Here is a 22,559-nt window from a genome sequence, read left to right as displayed (position 1 = left end):
CAGCCCTATGCGAAGATCCTGGGTATTGAACCTGGGATGTTCTGCATGTAGTGCAGGTTCCCTGCCATTGGGCCATCACCCTTCTGGAAGCAGGAGGCAAGAGAGAATGTATGCTCAACAAACAGGTCATCTGCAAGGGACCACAGGCAACATTTCCCATGTGACTAGTGGGGAATGACGAAATATCAAGGGGCAACCCCATGGATGCTCTGTGGGAGGCTACTCTCAGCATTCCAACTTGGCCTTGAACAGAGGTATGCTTGCTATGAGAGGGTCCTGTTTGTCTGCCCTCTTGCAATAAAATTCTGCATACCTTTGGATCTGGAAAGGAGCCAGGAAATGTGGCCCATCTCGATCCACAAGACCAGGTGTGTTATGTGCCCATGTGATTAGCCAGGATCTTTCAGGACCCACCTCTACAGCCCCTCACACCAGCTATTTAATAAATGGCTGCAGCGCCTCAGAGCACTAAGAAAAGAAAGATGGAGCAAATCCTCTTGTTCCTCCTGGTCTGCATATGTGAGCAGGGGCTTTCAGCCCCAGCTCCAAATGGTGAGTATGCGCTTGGTAACGGTTTCTTTTAAACAGAACATTAGTGCCTAGAGCAGGGGTGGGGAAAAGCCTTTAAATTTTATATAGGTTTTTTAAATTTTAAAAAATTCTAGACTGCTATTTCATAAAAAATATCAAGCAGTGATGGTGAATGTCATGGTTCCTGTAGCGAAATAGCACAATTTGTGCACAAATAATCAGAAAATATCAAGAGGCCGACAGAATATCCAACGTTCTCACAGTACAAATAACAGGAATGTGTGGGTTGGTGTAATTAATTGGGAGGGAAAACAACACAGTGAGACCTAAGCTTGCTGAATTGCCATAGAATGTTGACTGACTGTTGAGCGTGTGGGGAATGGAAAGCACACAGGAGACGGAATAGAATGGAGTGTCCTGCAGGAGGGCATTTAGAGGATGGCAGAGAAATATCATCTTTGCCTGACTTATACCAGGTGAGTCAATTTCTGACTGGCTTTTGCTGTAACTAGATGCAAAAACAGGTTTTTCTCTTAGAAATATGCATTGGGGTAAGTTGGTGCAAGGACGCTGAACAACAATTAACCAAGTGAGAGAACTAACTAGCCATTTCTTTCTTCCTTCTAAAGAGGTCCATGGAATACTTCCCAAGAGCAAAACTAAAGGAATTGATTTCTGTGGTGTGGACAAGTATTACTACATTGTCCGTTCCGACCTGGGCTGCTACTTGAGATCTACTGATTTCCATGCAGGGAAAGACCTGGAGATATTTGGTCTGCACAACTCTGTCCGTGGTGGAGACCACTATCTGGCTGATAAGGATGACTTTTTTTACATCATCAAGGGGAACTCTTACCGCCGAGTAACCAACCTGAACACTGACGATGATAGTAAGACCTACACTCTCCATCGCAACTGCCAAAACGGAGACCATTACTTCTCCTTTGATAAGTACTTTTACATTATATTCAAGAAGAGGGGGTGGTACCGCCGTGTCACCAATATGCAGACAGACCAAAATGCCATTGAAGCTACTATTTACACAACTCTCAAAGACGGTCTGTATTACTGGGGAATCAAGGACAAAATATACCTTGTGAAACCAAATAACAAATGGGGAGTTGAGTTTTACCGAGTTGAAGACATGATGGGTAAAAACCCTTCCACAATTTCCTTCCATGCTAATGTGCTCAACTTCCTCCCTGGAGGCGTGTCTATAAATCATGGTCAAGCATTTGGTGTATGGCAGTCTGTCAAAACTGTCAGAAATGATGCCAAAATAAGTGTTGCTTGGGAACAGCAAATTACCAAGAAGGTTGGATATGCGAAGAAAGAGATGCACAGCATGGAACACAACTGGAAAGTAGCTTCCAGTGTTACAGTTGGGGCACCAGGTCTCACCAAATTACTGTTGGCAGCACAATTCTCCCTGTCAGCTCAATATGGCGGGAAAAGTATTGACAGCACAGAAGAAACATGGAGCGATGCAACTGATGTCTCTGAAAAAGTCAGCTTCACTCTGCCTCCAAATACCAACATTTATTTCTGGCAATACAAGCTGGGTTTGGGCAAGGATGACGTATTGTACTGTCGTGACCTGGCTTTTACTGATAATTCTAACCCACCTACTTATGTCCCATTGCCACCGGCAGCTGCTTAACCCCAAATAACATACCAATAGGCTGCCAATTCTTTCCTCTGGTTTATGGTAATTTAAAATTGTCTCTGTCCAGGCTCTTGTACTTCACCATCTGTGTTTCTCTTTACCTGCTTTCCTTACTTTGGGGAAGGACCTAAGCATAATGGTAACACATATAATTCACATTCAGAAGGTCTCAGGTGCAGACTCTTTCTCTGAAACCCTTGAAAGCAGCTATCAGTCTGCATATGCCCAGTGTAGATTATACTGTGCTGGACGGATCAACAATTTGACTCTGTATAAGACAGTTCCCTATATTCCTAAATTCTAAAGCTCCTAGAATCAGAATGGACTGAACATCCATTTCTTTTTAGGTGGAGTATGGCAGAATTGGTTGACAACTGAATGCAACGAAACCTCTTTTGAGATCCTGGATTCTATGGAAAGATAGCTGCAGTGGTTTTTCTAACCGGGCAGCACTTCCAGTTTTGGGGTATGCCAAAAACGAATCACTTCATTTTCCCTAGTATTTTGTGGGTAGTTGGCCTGAAACGCAAAGGGGTGCACTTCTGGGACTGCCACTTCCTCAGCCAGTGGTGGGTTATCCTTTAACCCACAGGCCAAATTTGGCTTAAAACAGGTCCTAATTCAGCCCACAAATCTATTTCCAAAAGTTACCTGCCCTATAACTGATGGCATATGTGGAAATTTTCAGAAGCCATAAAGCTCCTAGTGGTTGGCTTCTGATATTTTCAATTTACAGAATATTTAGTTGGCTACAGAGGAGTCCTCTTTGTCCTCTCCTGCTGGAAAACAAAAGCCTACAAGTGACTGCGCCTTAGTGCAGGCCCAATAGTTACAATTTTTGATCTTACATAGAAATTATGCAGAGTATGATGCAACCCTTTCCTGGCTGTATGCTTATGGTTGCAGAAGTAAACATGTAAAACAGCACCAGTTTTGATTAAGTGCTGTTAGGGCTCAACTAAATCTCTCAGCACCTCTCTCTGAGGGCTTTTCTTTTTCATTTGGAAAAATTGTTAAATGCATGCATTTGTTTCTGCATGCATATAATCAGGGAAATGATATGTTTAAGAAAAATGTTAATCATTGTCTTTCTCTTTCAGATTCTAATTCCTTCATTTGATATTTTCCCCTCAATATTTAGTAAAGTCAGGATCTGTTACTTTGTTTTTTGGAAATTCAAATTTGCAACTAGAGTCATCTCCTCTAGTCTGCTATTGGTTTCTTTTAAATTTTAAATCCAAATGGAGCAGAGTTGGCAGGCTGAAGATTCCTGCCTCTGAACATCAAGTCTGCTAGTTTTGAGGGAAATTGGACAGAGGGCTCTCGTGAGAGAGAAATGGGAGGAAATATTCTGCCAATCAGGAGAATGTTATCCAGTGTCTGTCAATGGTTGTTGGGCAGATTTTGCTTGGAAAAATCCTCTGGGAATCTTCTCAGCAATACTGACAGAGAATGGGTAATATTCATATGTCTGACAGTAAGAACCACTCAGCAGCTGAACGTTCTCCATTGAGGGTTCAATGGTCATTGGTCACAGATTTTTTTAGCTGTGATTCCTTCATTGCACAGGGTTCAACTAGATGAAGCCTGAAGTCCCTTCCAACTTCACAATTCTGTGATTCTTCTGCTTGGCAGATTATACTTCAAAAGAAGGATACTGGAGGACAGCTTCCTCTTTATGACAGCAGTGAGGAAACTTTTTCAGCCTGAGGTCCATCTTCCCTTATGAGCACACTTCCATGACCACATGACAGCAATGTGCAAGGCCAGAGCCCAAAGTGGGGTTAGTCAGTGACAAAGGTTGCAAAGCAGCAAATGGGAATGTTACCTTTGCATGACAGGATACCATCTAACACCTTCACCCATTCACCTTCACCCAGGGGTTGAATAACACCTGAGGTTTCAACCCATTTCATTATCTCTTAAATTGGGAAACATTTCTGATGATGGCTTGATTGATTTCTCCTGGTGGAAGTTTCCCCAAAAATGATGTCATGTATCATGGGATGTATCATACCTCTGCTGTACTTGTTGCTGGGGAAAAATCAATAAAGCAAGGTTGGTGTTTCTGAAGTTCCTGTGTTAAACATCACGGTCTTTCAGCCCAGAGTTTGCTTGCCATTCACTGCAGAAAGGGATTCGAACTGAGGTTGTCTGGTTGTCTGGAACTGAGTAGCTTAAGACTCCCCGCCATGATGAACTCAGTTGCAACAGGCAGTGTAGCTAGAAAATGTAAGAAATAATTGTTGCTGTGGGCATCCATCTGTCTTGAAAGACAATGAAGTGCACTTCCGGGGGTGAAGTAAAACCACTGTGTTATCAGCATGGAACTGACCTCTCTGTGGCACAAACCTGGGCAATGTGTATGGAGGTCCTGGGCTGCCCAGATGGGAAGACCCACGTCCTCGGCCTTGCTGATGTCGTCCAAAGGGAAGCGTGCAGAGCACCATCCAAATGTCTTAGGGACTTGACTCAGGATTTGTGCAGGCTTTACTCCTTAGCCTTTTCTTCTCCCAATTCCTGCAATTCAGCGGGTAAGTGTAGGTGTTGCCATACCAAAATATTGAGTTCTGCAGAAAGGGTCTTAATAGGCACCAGTAATAGTAGCAATAGAGCTGCATCCAGCCCATTTAGAAAAGAAAAAGGTTTGAACTACTTATAGCATCCACAAATGTGATCCAAAGGACTCCAACTCCCATCATCCTCAACCACTGGCCATCCTGGCTAGGGCTGATGAGAGCTGAAATCTTTGAGAATCTCAAAGCATCAGGTTGGGTAAGTTCTTCCTAATGCTTATTATTATCCTGCCATTTGTGTGGCTAAAATGTACCCCATTTGACAAAGGCAAGACTCCTGATCTTTGCTCCACCTGCTTTTGCCTGTGGCTATACCCATTACTCAAAGATGGTCCCAGGAGGGCTGCTCATGGAGAGATGTGGTTCTCTGCCTGGAAAATGGACCCCATCCCTGTTCTAAGCACCACATTATAAACAGGCTCTCACACCAGCTCAACTTAAAAGGGTAGCTGTGAGCATTGCTCAGGTGGTGTTCTTTGGAGAGAGACAAAAACCCATGACATTACGAGGCCCTTTTGCCAATGCAGGTTTCCAAGGCAAGTGATGTTCCCAGCAGCACCAATAGAGAAAAACCCCTAGCACCCCTCAAATTGGCTTCCCTAGCAAGAAGCCAATTGGCTTTCTCCCTACCCACTGGCTTTCTCACCAGCAAACTCTCAAGAGGATGTCTGTAGAAGACCTTTGCGTGGCAAGCCATGCCCCCTTATGCAAAAGGAGATTCTAAGGAAAAACTTTCTGAGAGTAAGAGCTGTTTAACAGTGGAACAGACACCTTGAGAAGGTATTGAACTCTCCTTCCTTGGAGGTTTTTAAGCAGATGTCGGATGACCATCTGTCATGGATGCTTCAGCTGAGATTCCTGCATTGCAACCGGTTGGAGCAGATGATCCTTGGAATCCCTTCCAACTCTACAATTCTGTGATTCTATGCAATAACAATAGTGAAGATTATAACAGGCACTAATGATGATAGCAAAGACATTCTCATTTCTTTATTTTTATTTTTGCAACCAGCAGAATTAAAATGCAAAAATTATTCTACACTGTAACATAGCAAGTTGCCAAGGGATGGAGTAAGCTGCATGTCTGAATGGACAACCCCTTGTGAAAAAACCTAGATAAAGGTTCCCCTGACCACTAGGTCCAGTCGTGGACAACTCTGGGGTTACGCGCTCATCTTGCTCTATCGGCCGGCGACAAAACCTACCAACAAACAAAGAGCTGGACACAGAATAACAGCATAGTAAGGAGAAGGGTTTAGTTTCTCAAGTTCCAATGAGCCCTCTGCACAAGCTTCTCCTGTGGAAAAGCTGCAAAGATCTGTCTGTTTACAATGGAATAAAGCATGCCAACAAACACAAACTCACACACACAAATGACTTTTTCACTAACCTATTGCAGCTCCTTAGTGAAGCAAATACACTCATACATATATACATTTGTATCCCACCTTTCCAAGTTCAAACCATGATGTTTGGCTTACCACATGAAGAATTAGTTGTAATGACAACATAATAAAAATAATCATAAGCAATAAACAAAACACCAAAAAGTGCATAACCAAATTGTACGATTTCCATATAAATCGCAATAAGAGCTTTTTACAAAATTAATACAGTGGTACCTTGGTTCTCAAACCTAATCCGTTCTGGAAGTCTGTTCCAAAACCAAAGCGTTCCAAAACCAAGGCACACTTTCCCATAGAAAGTAATGCAAAACAGATTAATCTGTACCAGACTTTTAAAAACAACCCCTAAAACAGCAATTTAAAATGAATTTTACTATCTAACGAGACCACTGATTCATCAAATGAAAGCAATAATCAGTGTAAGGTAAAGGTAAAGGAACCCCTGACCATTAGATCCAATCGTGGCTAACTCTGGGGTTGCGGTGCTCATCTCACTTTACTGGCCGAGGGAGCCAGCGTACAGCTTCCGGGTCATGTGGCCAGCATGACTAAGTCGCTTCTGGCAAACCAGAGCAGTGCATGGAAACGCCGTTTACCTTCCTGCTGGAGCGGTACCTATTTATCTACTTGCACTTTGATGTGCTTTCGAACTGCTAGGTTGGCAGGAGCAGGGACCAAGCAACGGGAGCTCACCCCATCGTGGGGATCTGAACCTCCAACCTTCTGATTGACAAGTCCTAGCCTCTGTGGTTTAACCCACAGCGCCACCCGCGTCCCTCAGTGGTAATTCCAGAAGTGCAGCTCTTCACACATTTCAGGCTAGCTGCTCACAAAACATTAGAGGAGATGAAGTGATTCATTTTTGACATACCCCAAATCTGGAAATGCGGCTTTTATAAAAATGTTACCCTGCAAAGGATGTCTGGAGATACGCTGGTTCTTTTAGCCAAATAAACACTTACAAGCATTGTGGAAAGAGATAAGATTTATTGCAGTCTGCAGAAAGCATAAAATAGTCCCAAGGAATTATTTGCAGATTGTGGACCCAGGGCATAGATTACAAAGACAATTTATAGCTTTCCCATACATGATTCCCTTGTGCCTGACCCTTTCCAAGGCTCTGATTTGACTAAGCTGTCTGCTTTTACCCCAATAGATAGGGATCTTGGGCTACTATCATTCCCTCTAATTCTGATACTGAGGCTCTGGGTGTCATTCATGGCAATGGATGGAAACTTGAAGGGGGGGAGGGAGATAAATGAAATTGTGTACCTAATCATCAGCATTCAGTACTACTGTTTTGTTGCGGATTCTACTTGTTAAAATATTTTTTCAAAAACATAGGAGCCAACTCCCTTGCCCTCTCAGTAAAATATTGGAAGGGGCTGCCCCTCCCACAAAAAGGTTGATGGACATTGCCATTCAAACGGTGTGCATGCACCACATCTTGTGATTGATCAATATTTTATTCAAGTTGGCACACCTGCTCAGTATGAAGTTCTGCTAAGAAATACATTGTACATTTTCTTCTTAATAAGCAATGAGTGCTTTAATAATTGTTCTTTGAAGCAAAGATGCCAGGCGACCCTGGAAATAGACAATCTACTGCATAACACACACATCCAGTGTTTTGTACATGCCTGAGAAAATGCTGACACACACACACACAGCCACACACTTTTAAACTTCAGTTACCTCAATGATCCCCACTCTATTCTCCACAAAATTTTTTTGAAAGTCCCTGCTGATTCAAAACTGGTTTGCCTTACAATACAGGGCTCCCCTTTGAGGACATGGAAGGGAGACAGACCTCATAGGTCCTTATACAATATTCAAACTGCTATGACTGCGCTCTCTTCCACTTGATTCAAGAATGCTTTCTCCCCTCTTTCTACTTTCTCTTTCAAATAGGAAATTCTAGGATGGCATCTTTTAAAATTTCACCCATAACACGGCTATGGAAAACTATTAGTAGACTCTAATCACATGGATATTCAGAAAGCAGGAAAAGTCTGAAGCACTATCACAGTTGATAAAACATTCCTGGGAAGAACTACTTGTACATTACCTATTTTTACACAAGAATGGAAGAAAATGCAGTGGTTTTTTCCACCGCCCCATAGCCTGCTTCATTTCTCTGTTTCTTAGTGTATATATGATAGGATTAAGTGCAGGGGTGACAATGGTGAAGAATAAGGAAGCCATTTTGTCCACACTGGAGCTGGAGAAGGGTACAAGGTATACAAAGAGGCAGGGCACAAAAATGAGGCTGACTACTGTCAAGTGAGAGCTACAGGTAGACAGAGCCTTCCATCCACTCTCCTTGAAGTGGCCTCGAAGGGTGGCCAGAATGACACCATATGAGAGTAGTAAAATAAGGAAGCAAACCAGGGAGAGGAGGCCACTATTAGCTGCCATGAGTATTTCAGTGATGTAGGTATTGGCACACGCCAGTCTCACCACCTGTGGGACATCACAGTAAAAATTGTCAAGTTCATTTGGTCCACAGAATGGGAGTTGGACAACCAGGATAAACTGGGTGGCAGAGTGGATGATGCCTCCAGCCAAACAGAATAAGAGGAGCCTAGTGCAACGTGGGCGGTTCATTCTGGTGGTATATGTCAGTGGGTGGCAGATGGCCACATAGCGATCATAGGCCATGAGGGTGAGGAGGAACATCTCACTGCCCCCAGAGAAGTGAAGGAAGAAGATCTGTGTCATACAGCCACCAAATGAGATCGTCTGGCCAGAGCTGGCCAGGTCTGCTACCATCTTGGGGACAACCACAGAACCCACAGAAATATCAAGAATGGATAAACAAGCCAGGAAGAAGTACATGGGGGACTGGAGGAGGCGGGGCTCTGCATGTACAGTCACCACAATGAGGAGGCTGCCCAATAGGATTACAGTGTAACAGGTGAAAACCAGGACAAAGAGAAATATCTGGATGGAACGGGAATTGGAGAGACCCAGGAAGACAAACTCAGTGACACAGGAGATGTTCATGGAGATGGATGGACCTGAATAGGAGAGAGATACAATGGGTGTTACCATAAACAATTTTCATCAACCTATTCTACTATTCAAAGACAATACAGAAAAACCAACTATTGTGATATTTTCATATGTCAGCTACTACTACTGCCGCTACTATTACTACTACCACTACTACTACAACACTAGTAATTGCAACCTTAGATAAGATTCAATTAAGTCATATCATCTTTTAAACTTTTTAATATGACATTGACTTTATAATTTAGAAGCATACATTGTGATGTTCCAATTATAATCATTGTCAATTATTTGAATATTTTTCTGTTTTTTGATGTAGTTCTAAATCATTCTAAATATAAAATATAAGGAATGTAAGAAGATCCTGAGGACTTTAATTATGTGTGGTTTTTTTTTTAAAAAAATACCCATCAAGTGATGAGAGAGAGAGAGAGAGAGAGAGTTACATATATGCAAATGTACATCTTTATAATATCCATTCATTATTCATAATTCTCTTTTCTCACCGATAATAAAATATTTGTGAACTGTGGAGGAGGGATCTCCCTGTAATTAAAAAACAACACAAATTGTATTGATGCATTTTTTTTGCCAAATCATTTTTATTGATCTTCCAAATTTTACCAACTCAGCCACAAAGACAAGATGAATACAATTTTTCAAAAAAAATAAAAATGGTTTCCCACACTCCCTCCGTTCTTGATGTGTCCAAGTTTTCCTCTTGTTAATTAAAAAAAATGCTTTTTTAAAAAAGGAGATCTCTTAATCTTCATAAGAGATCATATATTTAATATATCCAAGCAATATTATTAGCAGGACATGTTATCACACTGTACTTTTTGTTTAAATAATTATCTTTGTTTAATCTTTCAGTGATTCGTTAGAAAAGAACCCAGAGTACCAACTTAACTATCCAGTGGATTCTCAAACTTTCACAAGATACGAATTGTATTATTGAACATAATTAAAGATTCAGTCAGAAATATTCATTCAAATATTTTATGCCAAACTAATAATAAGGAAACTATTACCCCACCCCAAGAAACAGATGCATTCCTCAGTGCATTGCAGATATTTTGGAGAGAAAGAAAGATGCAGATATCAGTATGATTCAGTTCTTCCATAGGATGACTCTTCTATAGTCTACAAGCAGATCAGTTTGTATTTGCCACAATGTGCTTTAAATTTAAAAAGCAAAGGTGTAGTCAATGCATGAATGTCTTAACAGTGCTTAGCATCTGTCTGTCTCCTGAAAGAATGGAGTGTGCCTCTGGGGGTGAAGTGAAGCCACTGCGTTAGCAGCACTGATGTGACCTCTCTGGGCACAAGCCTGGGCAGTGTGTATGGAGGTCCTGGGCAATCTTTGCCATCTCTATGCAAAAGTAAGTCTCGTAGTCTTCAGGTAGGTAGCCGTGTTGGTCTGACACAGTCAAAATATATAATAATAATAATAATAATAATAATAATAATAATAATAATAATAAATGTCCAGTAGCACCTTAGAGATCTACTAAGTTTGTTCTTGGTATAAGCTTTGGTGTGCATGCAAACTTCTTCAGAACATTGGGTAGTACTCATTCAGATGACAAGCATACTTAGCAGTATAGAAACTACTACATACCAAGCCAGACCATTAGTCCATCCAGGCCAGCGTTATCAATAGTGACAGGCAGTGACTCTGCAGTGTGGCAGGTATGATTCTTTTTTCCTGTCCCCACCTTGAGATGCTGAGGAAAGAACCTTGGATCTTTCTTTTCTGCAATGCCTGATTAAAGCATAGAATCACAGAACTGTAGTGTTGGAATGGATCCCAAGGGTCATCTTGCCTAACCCCCTGCAATGCAGGAATCTTAGCTAAAGCATCCATGGAAGATGACCATCCAACCTCTTCTTTAAAACCTCCAAGGAAAGACTCCCAGGCTCCAGGTAGGATTTATTTCCCCAAGCCCCATTTTGAGATGCTGGGGGACAGAACCTTAAACCTTTTCTTATGCAAAGAATGTTTAAAGCTTGGACCATAACACAGTGTTAGAGAATCTGTTTTGTATGCATCTCCCTGGCATCTCGAAGTAGGGCTAGCAAAAAAACCTGGTCTGAAACCCTGCGGAGACACAGCCTGTCCATGTAGACAATACTGAGCTGGATGGAACAAGAGACTGATTTGGTAAAAGGCAGCTTCCTATGTACCATTAAGTTACAGCCCACCCCCCAAACTAGAAATCCATTTCAGCATAACTAACAATGCAACTAGGAACACTTCCCCATATTATCAGATTCAGAGGAATAGGCTCCCACAACAACTAGAACCAGAGATGCAATGATACTGTCAAAGCAATTAAGCATGCTTGGGACATGGAATATACTCAGATCCAAATGATTTCACCCCCTTTTTAGCATCTACACCGCCTTCACTCAATATCTTCTTCTCATTAAAAGCAAGACATATATCAATGACTTAGTGTATCTGCAATAAGGAGCCCACCTCATATTCAGCAACTTGAGAAAAACCTGGATTTCCACGACACCTATCTCTGATGCCTACTTACCATTCGTGGATTCAAGTCTCTGCTCCGTTTTTCACATACCTTATTTTCAACCAGCATTGATCTGTCTTAATATATCCCCCGGGTGTCACTGTTCTCCCAAGATGGCACTGCAAGGATAAAGAAAGATTCAGGGGGAAAGTGTTAAGCACAAAAGGAAAGAGATGAAAAAGTGATAAAGGAATTTGGAAAGTCTTCTCAGATCTCTGTGTAAGAAGAGCACCACCAGGGCTTAAGAGCAAGCATTGAAGAACTCACAACAGCATCAAGTAGGAAAGGTCTAGATAGAACTCAGAAATCCTGATGTCCAGTCTTTCCTTTCACTCTTAAGTACAAGCATAAGACCACTTATGCTTAGACCCAATGTGCATCTAGCCCACCAATAGGCTCAAAATCTCTCAAGCACAGCATCATGGGTTTCTCATCTTTCCCTACACCTACCATCACTTCAGCAAACCCTATTCTCTTTCAAGAGCTCAGGGTGAGAGATCAGCAGTGCTGTAAGTGCCATTGGCTCAGTCTATTTCTCATCCAAGGTTAGAGGTTCTTTGGAAAAACATCCGTAGCCATAAATACATTACTTTGCTCTGCTTCCAGTTCCAGAAGATCCAGCAGGATCTGGCAAGGGAACGAGTCCTTCTCCTTCTCTCAATGGTGAGCCAAGAATATATCTAAGATATTTCAGCAACCCATGATTGCATCCTGGGGGGAAAGGCAAATCCCAGATCCCGATTCAAATACTTTTGCCAAAAGAGATAATTGTTGATTCATAGATGCTGGGCCAGGAGCCAGAACTCTCGTCCCTTTTATCTCCTGCATGAGAAAGAAAATGTACATCTGTGCTCAAAATCCAGAAAGTCCAGTTAATATGATTGTAACAGTGGTACAACCACAAAGTCACAGCCAATTCACTGTGTCATGCCACCCCAATCTCCAAGATACCAGGGGTTCCAGGTGTTCCAGGTGTCTATCCAGGGATCAGTTTCCTTGGAATGAGGAACAGCAGAGACCAAAGACTTTGTGTTATATATGATTTATTTACACACATATACAACCTGAGCCTACAATGGAGGTGCTCACTACCTCAAAGGTCTTGCTTCTCCCCTCATCACAACCTTGGATTCAAGAAGAAATCAAGCATAGTAGCTCATAATAATAATAATAATAATAATAATAATAATAATAATAATAAATATATTATTATTATTTATAACCCACCCACTCCTGGCAGCTCCCAACAGAATATTAAACAGAATAAAACATCAAACATTAAAAATTCCCTAAACAGGGGTGCCTTCAGATGTCTTCTAAAAGTCAGATAGCTATTTATTTCCTTGACATCTGATTGGAGGGCGTTCCACATGGTGGGCACCACCACCAAGAAGGCCCTCAGTCAGTAGAGCATGAGACTCTTAAACTCAGGGCTGTGGGTTTAGGCCCCATGTTGAGCAAAAGATTCCTGCTTTGCAGGGGGTTGGACTAGATCACCTTTGTAGTCCTTTCAAACCCTACAATTCTATGGCTCTGTCTCTCCAGTTGCTGCCTGCTTCTAAACCAGCTCTCTCACAGCACTCTGGCATCTTCTTTCTCATTAGCAGTCAGGTGAGGGAGGGGGACCCACCCACTTGCCCTCTAGCATGGAGCAGCTTCTTTTATTATACTAATGACCCGTACTTGGGGCCCTTGCCTGGCTAATTCAACAAGGAGATCCTTCATTAGATTTTAACACTGGATCCATGGATTAGATCCAGGAATTAGAAGGCACTCGGGCATCATATAACCTAACCTGCTTCCCCTTGCCCACAAAACTTACAACTGTATTTTACTTGGAATTATAGGAAGAATATCGGTGCTTTTCTGTTACACTGGGTGTCTTGGGGTCTGTTTTAGAATTATGAGTCCAACTCCAATCCCATCCCAAGGAGTGCACTAAGGTATACCCATCCAAGTTGTAAATGGAAAACTTTTTAATGTTTAGGGGGCCTATTTTCTGACCAGATTTCTCTGCCAGGCATGCCCCTCATTTACAATAATAATTGCCCTTTGTACAAGGGCAAAAGGAGAAGGGGACGACAGAGGATGAGATGGTTGGATAGTGTTCTTAAAGCTACCAATATGAGTTTGACCAAACTGCAGGAGGCAATGGAAGACAGGAGTGCCTGGCGTGCTCTGGTCCATGGGGTCACGAAGAGTCGGACACGACTAAATGACTAAACAACCACCGCCACAACAACAACAAGGGTGTGGAACTGTGGGAAATGAGGTGAATGTTAGAAGATGGTCTCTCCATGGCAATCTAGCCAATGGTCCCTTATCTCAATTCCAGCATTGACTAGCTGGGGTAATATGCAGATTTGGGGACCCAGATGTCAAGAGGCATTCATGGAAGTTAACAAAGTGTGCATTGATAATTAATTATTATTATTATTATTATTATTATTATTATTATTAACAACAACAACAATAACAATAACAATCCAATTATTATTAATGCACACTTTGAATTGGTATTCAATAATTCAGGTGTCCCCAAATCTGTAATCCAATCACATTGTGTCATTATCAATGTGAGATAGCATACCAATGGATGCCCATAGCCCCATCTCCATCCACATACTCAGCTCCAATGAGCTGTTGCTGAGAAATGCATGTCCTCAGCAGGATATGGAGGAAAGACTTGCCATGGAGTACAAGTGTGCAGCTCCCAAAAAGTGGGTGTGGCCCTTGGGTTGAAAACGATTCCCCACTGCTGGTGTAAACAGCAGTGTAACCCTGATTGGTCGCAATGATGCAGAAAGGAAGCTTCCCCTCTCCCCACCATTGCACCCAGTGGGTAGGTGGATAACCTGATGTAAAGTCTCAAAAGACCTGATGAACTCATGACTTGTATCACTTTATGATAGCACAAACACATTCTCCCTGAATTCCAAGTAATATCCAAATGGGAGATCCTGAAAAGCAGGGATATTGACTGACAGACAACACGATTCTCTATATCTGTGCCAGAGAGGTGACTGAGATTTTGAGATGTGTTCATTTCTGACAATACAGCAGACTAGTCCATGTGATTTTGTCTCATTCGAAGAAAGCCATTGCTTTAAAAATAAAATAAAATAGTTACTTAAATATTGTCAACCTATTTTGTATACCAACAGTTCAATGTTAATTTTATCTAAACATTTAGGCAGGGGTGGCTAACCTCTAGCCCTCCAAATCTTGTTGGACTACAACTCCTTCAATCCTGACCATTGGTCATGCTGGCCACAGTTGGTGGTAGTTAGCATCCAACAACATATGCAGAGCAACAAATTAACCATCAGTGGTCTAAGCGATGCCTGTACTTTGTGGTAGGCAAGATAAAATTGTGGAAGGAACCAACATTTACGTTCACTTCAAAATTCAGATCTAACCACTACAACCACATGGATTCAAGGAGAACATTTCTTTCTATCTGTGCATATGTAGGCTTTGCACAGCAGCTCCTGGAACACTAGCCATAGAATATGCACCGCCAAAGACCTCTAATTATACAGAGAGCTAGTTTTCCATTTGCTTCAGTGACAAAGCCATTCATAAATCAGGAGAGGAATGTGAGACTGTAGTAGGTATAATATTTTGGGGGAGAACTCATTTTTGTCCATGGACACAAGAACGGAAGAAGATGCAGTGGTTCTTCAACCGAACCATAGCCTCCTTCATTTCCCTATTCCTCAGAGTATATATCATCGGGTTGAGAGCAGGGGTGACCATGGTGTAGAATATGGAAGCCATTTTGTCCACACCAGAACTGGAGAAGGGTACAAGGTACACAAAGAGGCAGGGCACAAAAAAGAGGCTGACCACGATCAAGTGAGAGCTGCAGGTGGACAAAGCTTTCCCTCCACTCTCCTTGAAGTGGCCTTGAAGGCTGAACAGGATGACACCATAGGAGACTAGCAAGATAAGGAAGCAAACCAAGGAGAGGAGGCCACTGTTGGCTGCCATGAGTATCTCAGTGCTGTAAGTATCGGCACAAGCCAATCTGACCACCTGTGGGACATCACAGAAGAAATTGTCCAGTTTATTTGGTCCACAGAATGGGAGTCGAAGAACCAGAACCAACTGGGTTCCAGTGTGGATGATGCCTCCAACCCAACAGGATGCCAGGAGCCTCCTGCAACGTGGGCGATTCATTCTGGTTGTGTATGTCAGTGGGTGGCAGATGGCCACATATCGATCGTAGGCCATAACGGTGAGGAGGAGCATCTCGGTACCCCCAAAGAAGTGAAGGAAGAAGACCTGGGCCATACAACCACCGAATGAGATTGTCTGGCCATAATTTGCTCGGCCTGCCAACATCTTGGGGACAACCACAGAGCCCACAGAAGTATCAATGATGGATAAGTTAGCCAGGAAGAAGTACATGGGGGTCTGGAGGAGATGGGAATCTGCATGCACAGTCACCACAATGAGGAGATTGCCCAGTAAGATTGCTGTGTAGGAGACTGAGACCAGGACAAAGAGAAGGATTTGGATGGAGTGGGAGCGGGAGAGACCTAGGAAGACAAACTCAGTGACACTGGAAGTATTCATAGAGGTGGCTGGATCTGAAGAGGGAAGAGACAAAGACAAGTTAAGAGTCAGTAGCTCTCCTCCATCTTTTCCTCAGTGTTCAAAGATATCACAAAATACCCTATTGTTGGGATTTACTTATAAGTATGACAAGAAAGATTAACCTCAGATAATGATATTCAGTAGACTTAATATATTTTATCACATTGCACAGTGATAAAGCATGTTTTTATTGCAATATCTTAGTTTAAATTATTAGCGTTGAGCGCAGAATACTAACTCAACTAGGCAGTGGATCCTCAAAGTTCCACAATGCATGACTTTATGGAACATATTGTCAGGAAGATTCATTGTAGTCTTTCCTGCCACACCAGCAATAAAGAATTTTTTTAAAAGGAAAGGAAAGAAATCACATGGACCCAACCCCTTTCTGTGTTCTGATAATCTTCCCTTCTCACCCTAAAGCAAGTAACACCTTCACCATGCTTTCAGCCACCCCTCTCTTTCCCTGACAAACCTAATCATGTCTTAGTTCATATTTAGTGTGTTTTCAGGCATAAGTTTAGAGAAATGGGTGTTTAAGTCTTTCTTCTGTTCCAACTATTTTATTAATTTTGCTCAACATCTCTAGTGAATGCACTCAAAAGAGTACCAGAACTGAGTATCAGAGCCATGTTAACATTGCCAGCTTTCATGCAAACCAAACACTGTGTAACACTGACAAAGCATTTTCGCCTCTGTAGATCTGAGATCCCACCAATTATATCTTACCCCAGGGAAAAAATGAAATCATGGCTTGGACTATCAGCCTCCATAGTGCCTAGTCTTCTGTGCTTCACTTGACCCTGAAGCTATCATCAAAACCTGTTTGCTGCTCAAGGAGCTACTCTTGGCCATCAGAAAAAGCAAATACAAGAACCAAGAGATTAATGCAATAAATTATTTGACTTGTGTCTTGCTGTCTTGCTGTGTGTCTTCCTGTGTCTTGCTGTGTGTATTCCTGTGTGTATCCTTGCTGTGTGTATTTCTATCCATTTCTACTTAGAAGTCCCATTGAGTCCAGTACTCCCAGGAAGTTTGGATCAGATTGTAGGCTTAAAAACCTGCAATCTATACTCAAACTCAAGACGAAAGGGAGAAATGTGCTAGGAGGAAGGCACACTTGGCAAACCCTCACCATGATGAGCTCCTGCCTGGAAACTATGTCCCTACTGTGGAAGAACGTGTGGATCCAGAACTGGCCTCCACAGTCACTTTCGGACTCACTTTTAAAACAGTGTTCATGGAAGACAATCTTACTCAGCTACCAGTGATCACCAAAGAAGAAGAAAAAGAAGACTGCCATTATTGACACACATTACACAAAAACCTGTCTATTTATATTCTGCAACTGTTTGGTGGCTATTTGACTATTTTGCCAATTTAAAAGTTGAGGGGAGTCCTCATTCAGATACTAATACAATAGATTCATGCACACAGACAATTGCTTCATGATATGTCAGTTCATTTGCAATATCGCCAGCACTGACTGGTTTTCATATAGGTGCCTTCATACAGGAGTGTTTCCAAGTAATACCTTGAATAGAAACTGGAAACTTTCACATACAATATGTGCACTCTACACCTGAGTTTCAACCCCTGCCTAGTATCAACCCATTTTAGTGTAACTAACAATGCAAGCAGTAGCAATTTATGGGAAGGGGTGATAATGCTTACCTGACTTTCCATCACTAGAATCACTGTAGCTTACTGGGAGGGAGAGGAGAGTGGAGAGGGGCCTGGCGGGTCAGTGTGGTGCAAACAAACCAGCAGAACTGCCAGAATGCATCAGCAAAACTACTGTGCATTGGTACCATGCATTGTTCCTTGCTGTCTTTCCCTCTCACCTTCTGGTGAAGCTGATGGAAGCTCAAATAACCACTCCATCAGTTTATTATGGTTAGAGACCCTTCTTACCATCTCTAAATGCAACAAATAAGACATTTCAGAGTTAGAACTTCATTGGAATGTGTCCTTACAGCCACACATATACCGTATTTTCCTGTGTATAAGACTAGGCTTTCCCCCAAAAAATAATGTCAAAAATTAGGGGGTGTCTTATACATCGATAGTGCCGAGGGTGGATTTTCTTAAATCTGAGTCCCCCAAAATAGGGGGCATCTCATACATGGGGGCATCTTAATACTGTTACTTAGGCATGCAAGGACACCACCAGAGCCATGCTGCATGTCTGGGTTACTGAGCACACTAAGATCCAAATCTCTTTTTTGCAATAAGCAGATATGTCTTCTCACTAAGTACTTTAGTGATCTAGTGCTCCCACAATGAAGCCCTCACCTCATATCCAGCAGCTTGAGACGATCTTGGAACTCCAAGACACCAACCTCCAGAGCCACCTCAATGGTATCTTTCTTTCATTCAACATTCTACTCCTTTTCTCACATACCTTGTTCTCAGTCAGTATTGATCTGCTTTAGGGTGCCCTCCTGTGTTGTTGGTCTCCAGAGATTGCACTTCAAAGGTGAAGAAAGATTCAGAAGAAAAATGTGAACGCTAAAGGGAAATAGGAGGAAAAAGGGGGGGGGGAATATTACTAGTTTTCTATTATTTCTTTATAACATGACCAACATCAGGGCTTGAGGGCAAGGGATGAATTACCTTATATAAGCATTAAGTGTGGACTATCAAAACAGAATTCAGGAATCCAGATTCCCAGTCTTTGCCAAACACAAGCATAAGACCAAAGGTCAATCTACCATCTAATCTTCTTACAGCAATAGGCAGGCGGATGCCTTCAAAAGCTCAAGGACAGCATAATGGGTTTCTCAGCTTTGTTCGAACCTACCATGTCATTTTAAACCCTATTTTTCTTTCCCTCTATTCTAAAGATCAGCAAAGCCTGTTCATTGTAGCAACTCAGAGTATTCCTCACCCAGGGCTACTGGAAAAACCTCCAGACTGTAATTTAGAGAACTAGATGTAACCATTCATTGCCTTTTTCTGCTTCTAGTACTGGACACCCAGCAGTCTCTCTAACTATGGAACAAAGTATCCTGCAGTTTCTCTCTATAGTGGGAGTAGAAACACATCTATAATATTTCAGGAGCTTGTGATTATACTCTGGGGGGCAAGGGGCAGATCCCTGGTCCCTTTCGGATACTTTTGCCAAAAGAGTTTATTGCTGAATCAATCATAGAGGAAGCACTAGGAGCCAAAAATCTCAAGTCCCTTTTGTCTCATGTATTTCACAGAAAATTTAGGAAGGTGGCCAAAATCCAAAGAGACTGCCTAATGCAATTAATATAACTATGCAACATCAAACTCACAGTGGTGCTATGCTATCTGGAATATCAAAAAGTTGGCGCAGAAGGCACCCACTGAATCTCTATTGGCAGGATGTCCCAAAGGACTGGGCTGATGACTGTAAAGGCTCAATTTCTCATTGTTCTAAAACAAGACTCATCAACTCTGGGAGAAACCAAAGATGCTCCTGCAACTTGTTGGAATAATATAGCTCCAAGGCAATTGGACCAATGATTCTTAGCCTAATACAACAATGCATTGTTGCCTAGTTGCAGCAGTATGTGGATATCAGAGCATCGCCAGAGCAAGGGTTACCCAGGGCCCCACTCAGAGATTGGGACATTGTTCAGCAATACATTTCAAGTCTGTTTGCTCCAGACCATTGCAGTTACACTGTTCTCAGCTCATCAGTGAGCCTGGTGCTCTAATGCAAACTGAATTCTACTTTTGAATGTTATTATAATGAAAAATACAACTTTACCAATATAATTTTTCAAAGAAGGCAAACAACTTTATTAAACAAATAAAATAATGTCATTTATAATGTTTTTAAACCATGAATATGCACAACATTTTTGTCATATCAACAGTTCAAATACCATTGCGTTCAAACAATAAGGTAAGAATGGCTAAGCAGTGGTCCTCTGAATATTGTTGGACTACAATTCCCATCACAGTAACCATGGGCTACACTGGTCGGACACCTAATTTTATATTTCATACCCCACCCATCTGGCTTGGTTTCCCCAGCCACTCAGGGTGGCTTACAGCACATAAAATATTCCTGCCACTACCAGGAATGCCCTCTGCCTGGTTCCCTGTAACCTCACTTCTCGCAGCTTATCAACCAACCACACATCCATCAAGAAAGCAGGAGAGGTCTGGGAGTTATTAACAGATACATGTTTTGGGGAGAGAGTTCAACTTTCTCCCATCACAGATCAATGTAAGAAAATGCACTGGTTTTTCAACTGGCCCATAGCCTTCTTCATGTCTTGATTCCTGAGAGTATATATAATAGGGTTGAGTGCAGGGGTGACTACAGTGTAGAATGTGGAGGCCATTTTGTCCACGTTGGTGCTGGAGAAAGGTACAAGGTACACAAAGAGGCAGGGCACAAAAAAGAGGCTGACTACGGTCAAGTGAGAACTGCAGGTCGACAGAGCCTTCCCTCTACTCTCCTTGAAGCGGCCTTGTAGGCTGACCAGGATGACACCATAGGAGACTAGCAAGATAAGGAAGCAAACCAAGGAGAGGAGGCCACTGTTGGCTGCCATGAGTATCTCAGTGACATAGGTATTGACACAAGCCAATTTGACCACCTGTGGAACATCACAGTAGAAATTGTCCAGTTCATTTGGTCCACAGAATGGGAGTCGGAGGACCAGGATGAGCTGGGTGGCAGAATGGATAAGACCTCCAATCCAGCAGGATGCGAGAAGTCTCATGCAACGTTGGCGGTTCATTGTAGTTGTATATCTCAGTGGGTGGCAGATAGCCACATAGCGATCATAAGCCATGAGAGTGAGAAGCAGCATCTCGCTACCCCCAAAGAAGTGAAGGAAGAAGACTTGGGCCATGCAGCCTCCATAGGAAATGGTCTGGCCATAGCTAACCAGGTCTGCCAGCATTTTAGGCACAGCCACAGAAGCCAAGGAAGTATCAAGAATGGATAAATTAGACAAGAAGAAGTACATGGGGGACAGAAGGAGGCGGGGCTCTGCATGTACAGTCACCACAATGAGGAGGTTGCCCACAAGGGTTGCTGTGTAGCAGGCAAAGACCAGGACAAAGAGAAGGAGCTGGATGGAGTGGGAATGGAAGAGACCCAGGAGCACAAACTCTGTGACACTGGAAGCATTCATGGAGATGGCTGGACCTGGGTGGGAGAGAGGCAAGAAGGTGTTACTATTAGCACCTCTAGACAATCTATTCTATACTGTTCAAAGACAGCACAGAACAACTTACTATTGTGATCTATAAGTATTACAATCAAAAATAACACCATATAATTATATTCAGTAAAGGTAATTCATTTTATTGCATTGCACAGGGACATATTATTACAATGTATCTATTTAATGGATTATAACACAGAATACAAACTCAATTAGACAGGGCATCCTCAAAGTCTTGCAATATATTACTTGGATTATATGGATAATATTATTTTACTAAGCAAATCAGGGAGACTCAGTCAAGTCTTTTCTGCCAAACCAGCCATGAGGAGACTAATATTAGAAAAAGGCAGGTGGAATTATCATCACCAATGCACTGTAGTCCTTGGGGGGGGAAACAAATATGCAGAATTTCATTCATGCTTACAAACACAATTTCCAAGGAGTTGTGTTTTTTTTAGCATAACTTCATAATGAGAAGTTCCTTTTGCAAGGGAGACCTGAATCAAAATGTTGCCATGTGCCGGTACTTAGAATTCTAGCTAAACCATTCTATTTCCCTCTCACCATTGTTTCTTTTCATGACCATTGTACACCGTCAATGCTCTTTGGGTTGTTTAGAGCATCCCTCCCACCACATTGTGGAGCTTCTTTCTTCTTCTACAAATTTCATGCCTACGTCTGCTTTCCCATCCCTCTTGGCTGGTGTCATCTGACTATATAATGAATGACACTCAGCCTAAAGTTCAGGGAATGATAATAGCTAATTTCCCCTATCCACTAGCATCAAGTTATACATTAATGGAAGATTCAAAACTCAGAAGATTCAAAACTCAATCTTCAATTAATCTTTTTTTCCCTACCCCCCAACCCCCCCATATCAGCCCACCAGCCCCTAGATGAAGTTTAACTTGGCCCTGAAGCTATCTTCAAAATACATTTGCTGCTGAACCAGCTAAAGAGTGAATATATGACTCAAGATTTACACACATCAAGAGACTGATGCAAGCAGGGCTTTTTCCAGTTGGAGCTAAACCAGAACTCAGTTCTAGCACCTCTCAGGTGGGCGC

At 42.2% G+C, this 22,559-nt stretch overlaps 3 protein-coding genes across 3 annotated transcripts in view; all 3 read right to left on the bottom strand.

Annotated features, from left to right (window-relative positions):
- LOC307201976 (vomeronasal type-2 receptor 26-like) overlaps positions 1–22,559 on the bottom strand; it is a 237,745-nt gene that overhangs the window by 171,190 nt on the left and 43,996 nt on the right. The gene's annotated exons all lie outside the window — the stretch shown is intronic.
- On the bottom strand, positions 8,244–16,309 carry LOC307200465 (uncharacterized protein; the record flags this gene model as incomplete). Its single annotated transcript, XM_079949005.1, has 3 exons — positions 8,244–9,199; positions 10,816–10,959; positions 15,391–16,309. 3 exons carry the CDS (start codon positions 16,307–16,309, stop codon positions 8,244–8,246), a joined length of 2,019 nt encoding a protein of 672 aa, XP_079805131.1.
- On the bottom strand, positions 20,533–21,456 carry LOC307202038 (olfactory receptor 4Q3-like; the record flags this gene model as incomplete). Its single annotated transcript, XM_079951658.1, has 1 exon — positions 20,533–21,456. One exon carries the CDS (start codon positions 21,454–21,456, stop codon positions 20,533–20,535), a length of 924 nt encoding a protein of 307 aa, XP_079807784.1.

The sequence above is a fragment of the Podarcis cretensis genome (assembly GCF_951804945.1).
Source record: "Podarcis cretensis genome assembly, chromosome: 13".
Classification (NCBI taxonomy): Eukaryota; Metazoa; Chordata; class Lepidosauria; order Squamata; family Lacertidae; genus Podarcis; species Podarcis cretensis.
Note: the sequence above shows the minus strand (reverse complement) of the source record. Positions and strands in the feature narration are given on the sequence as shown.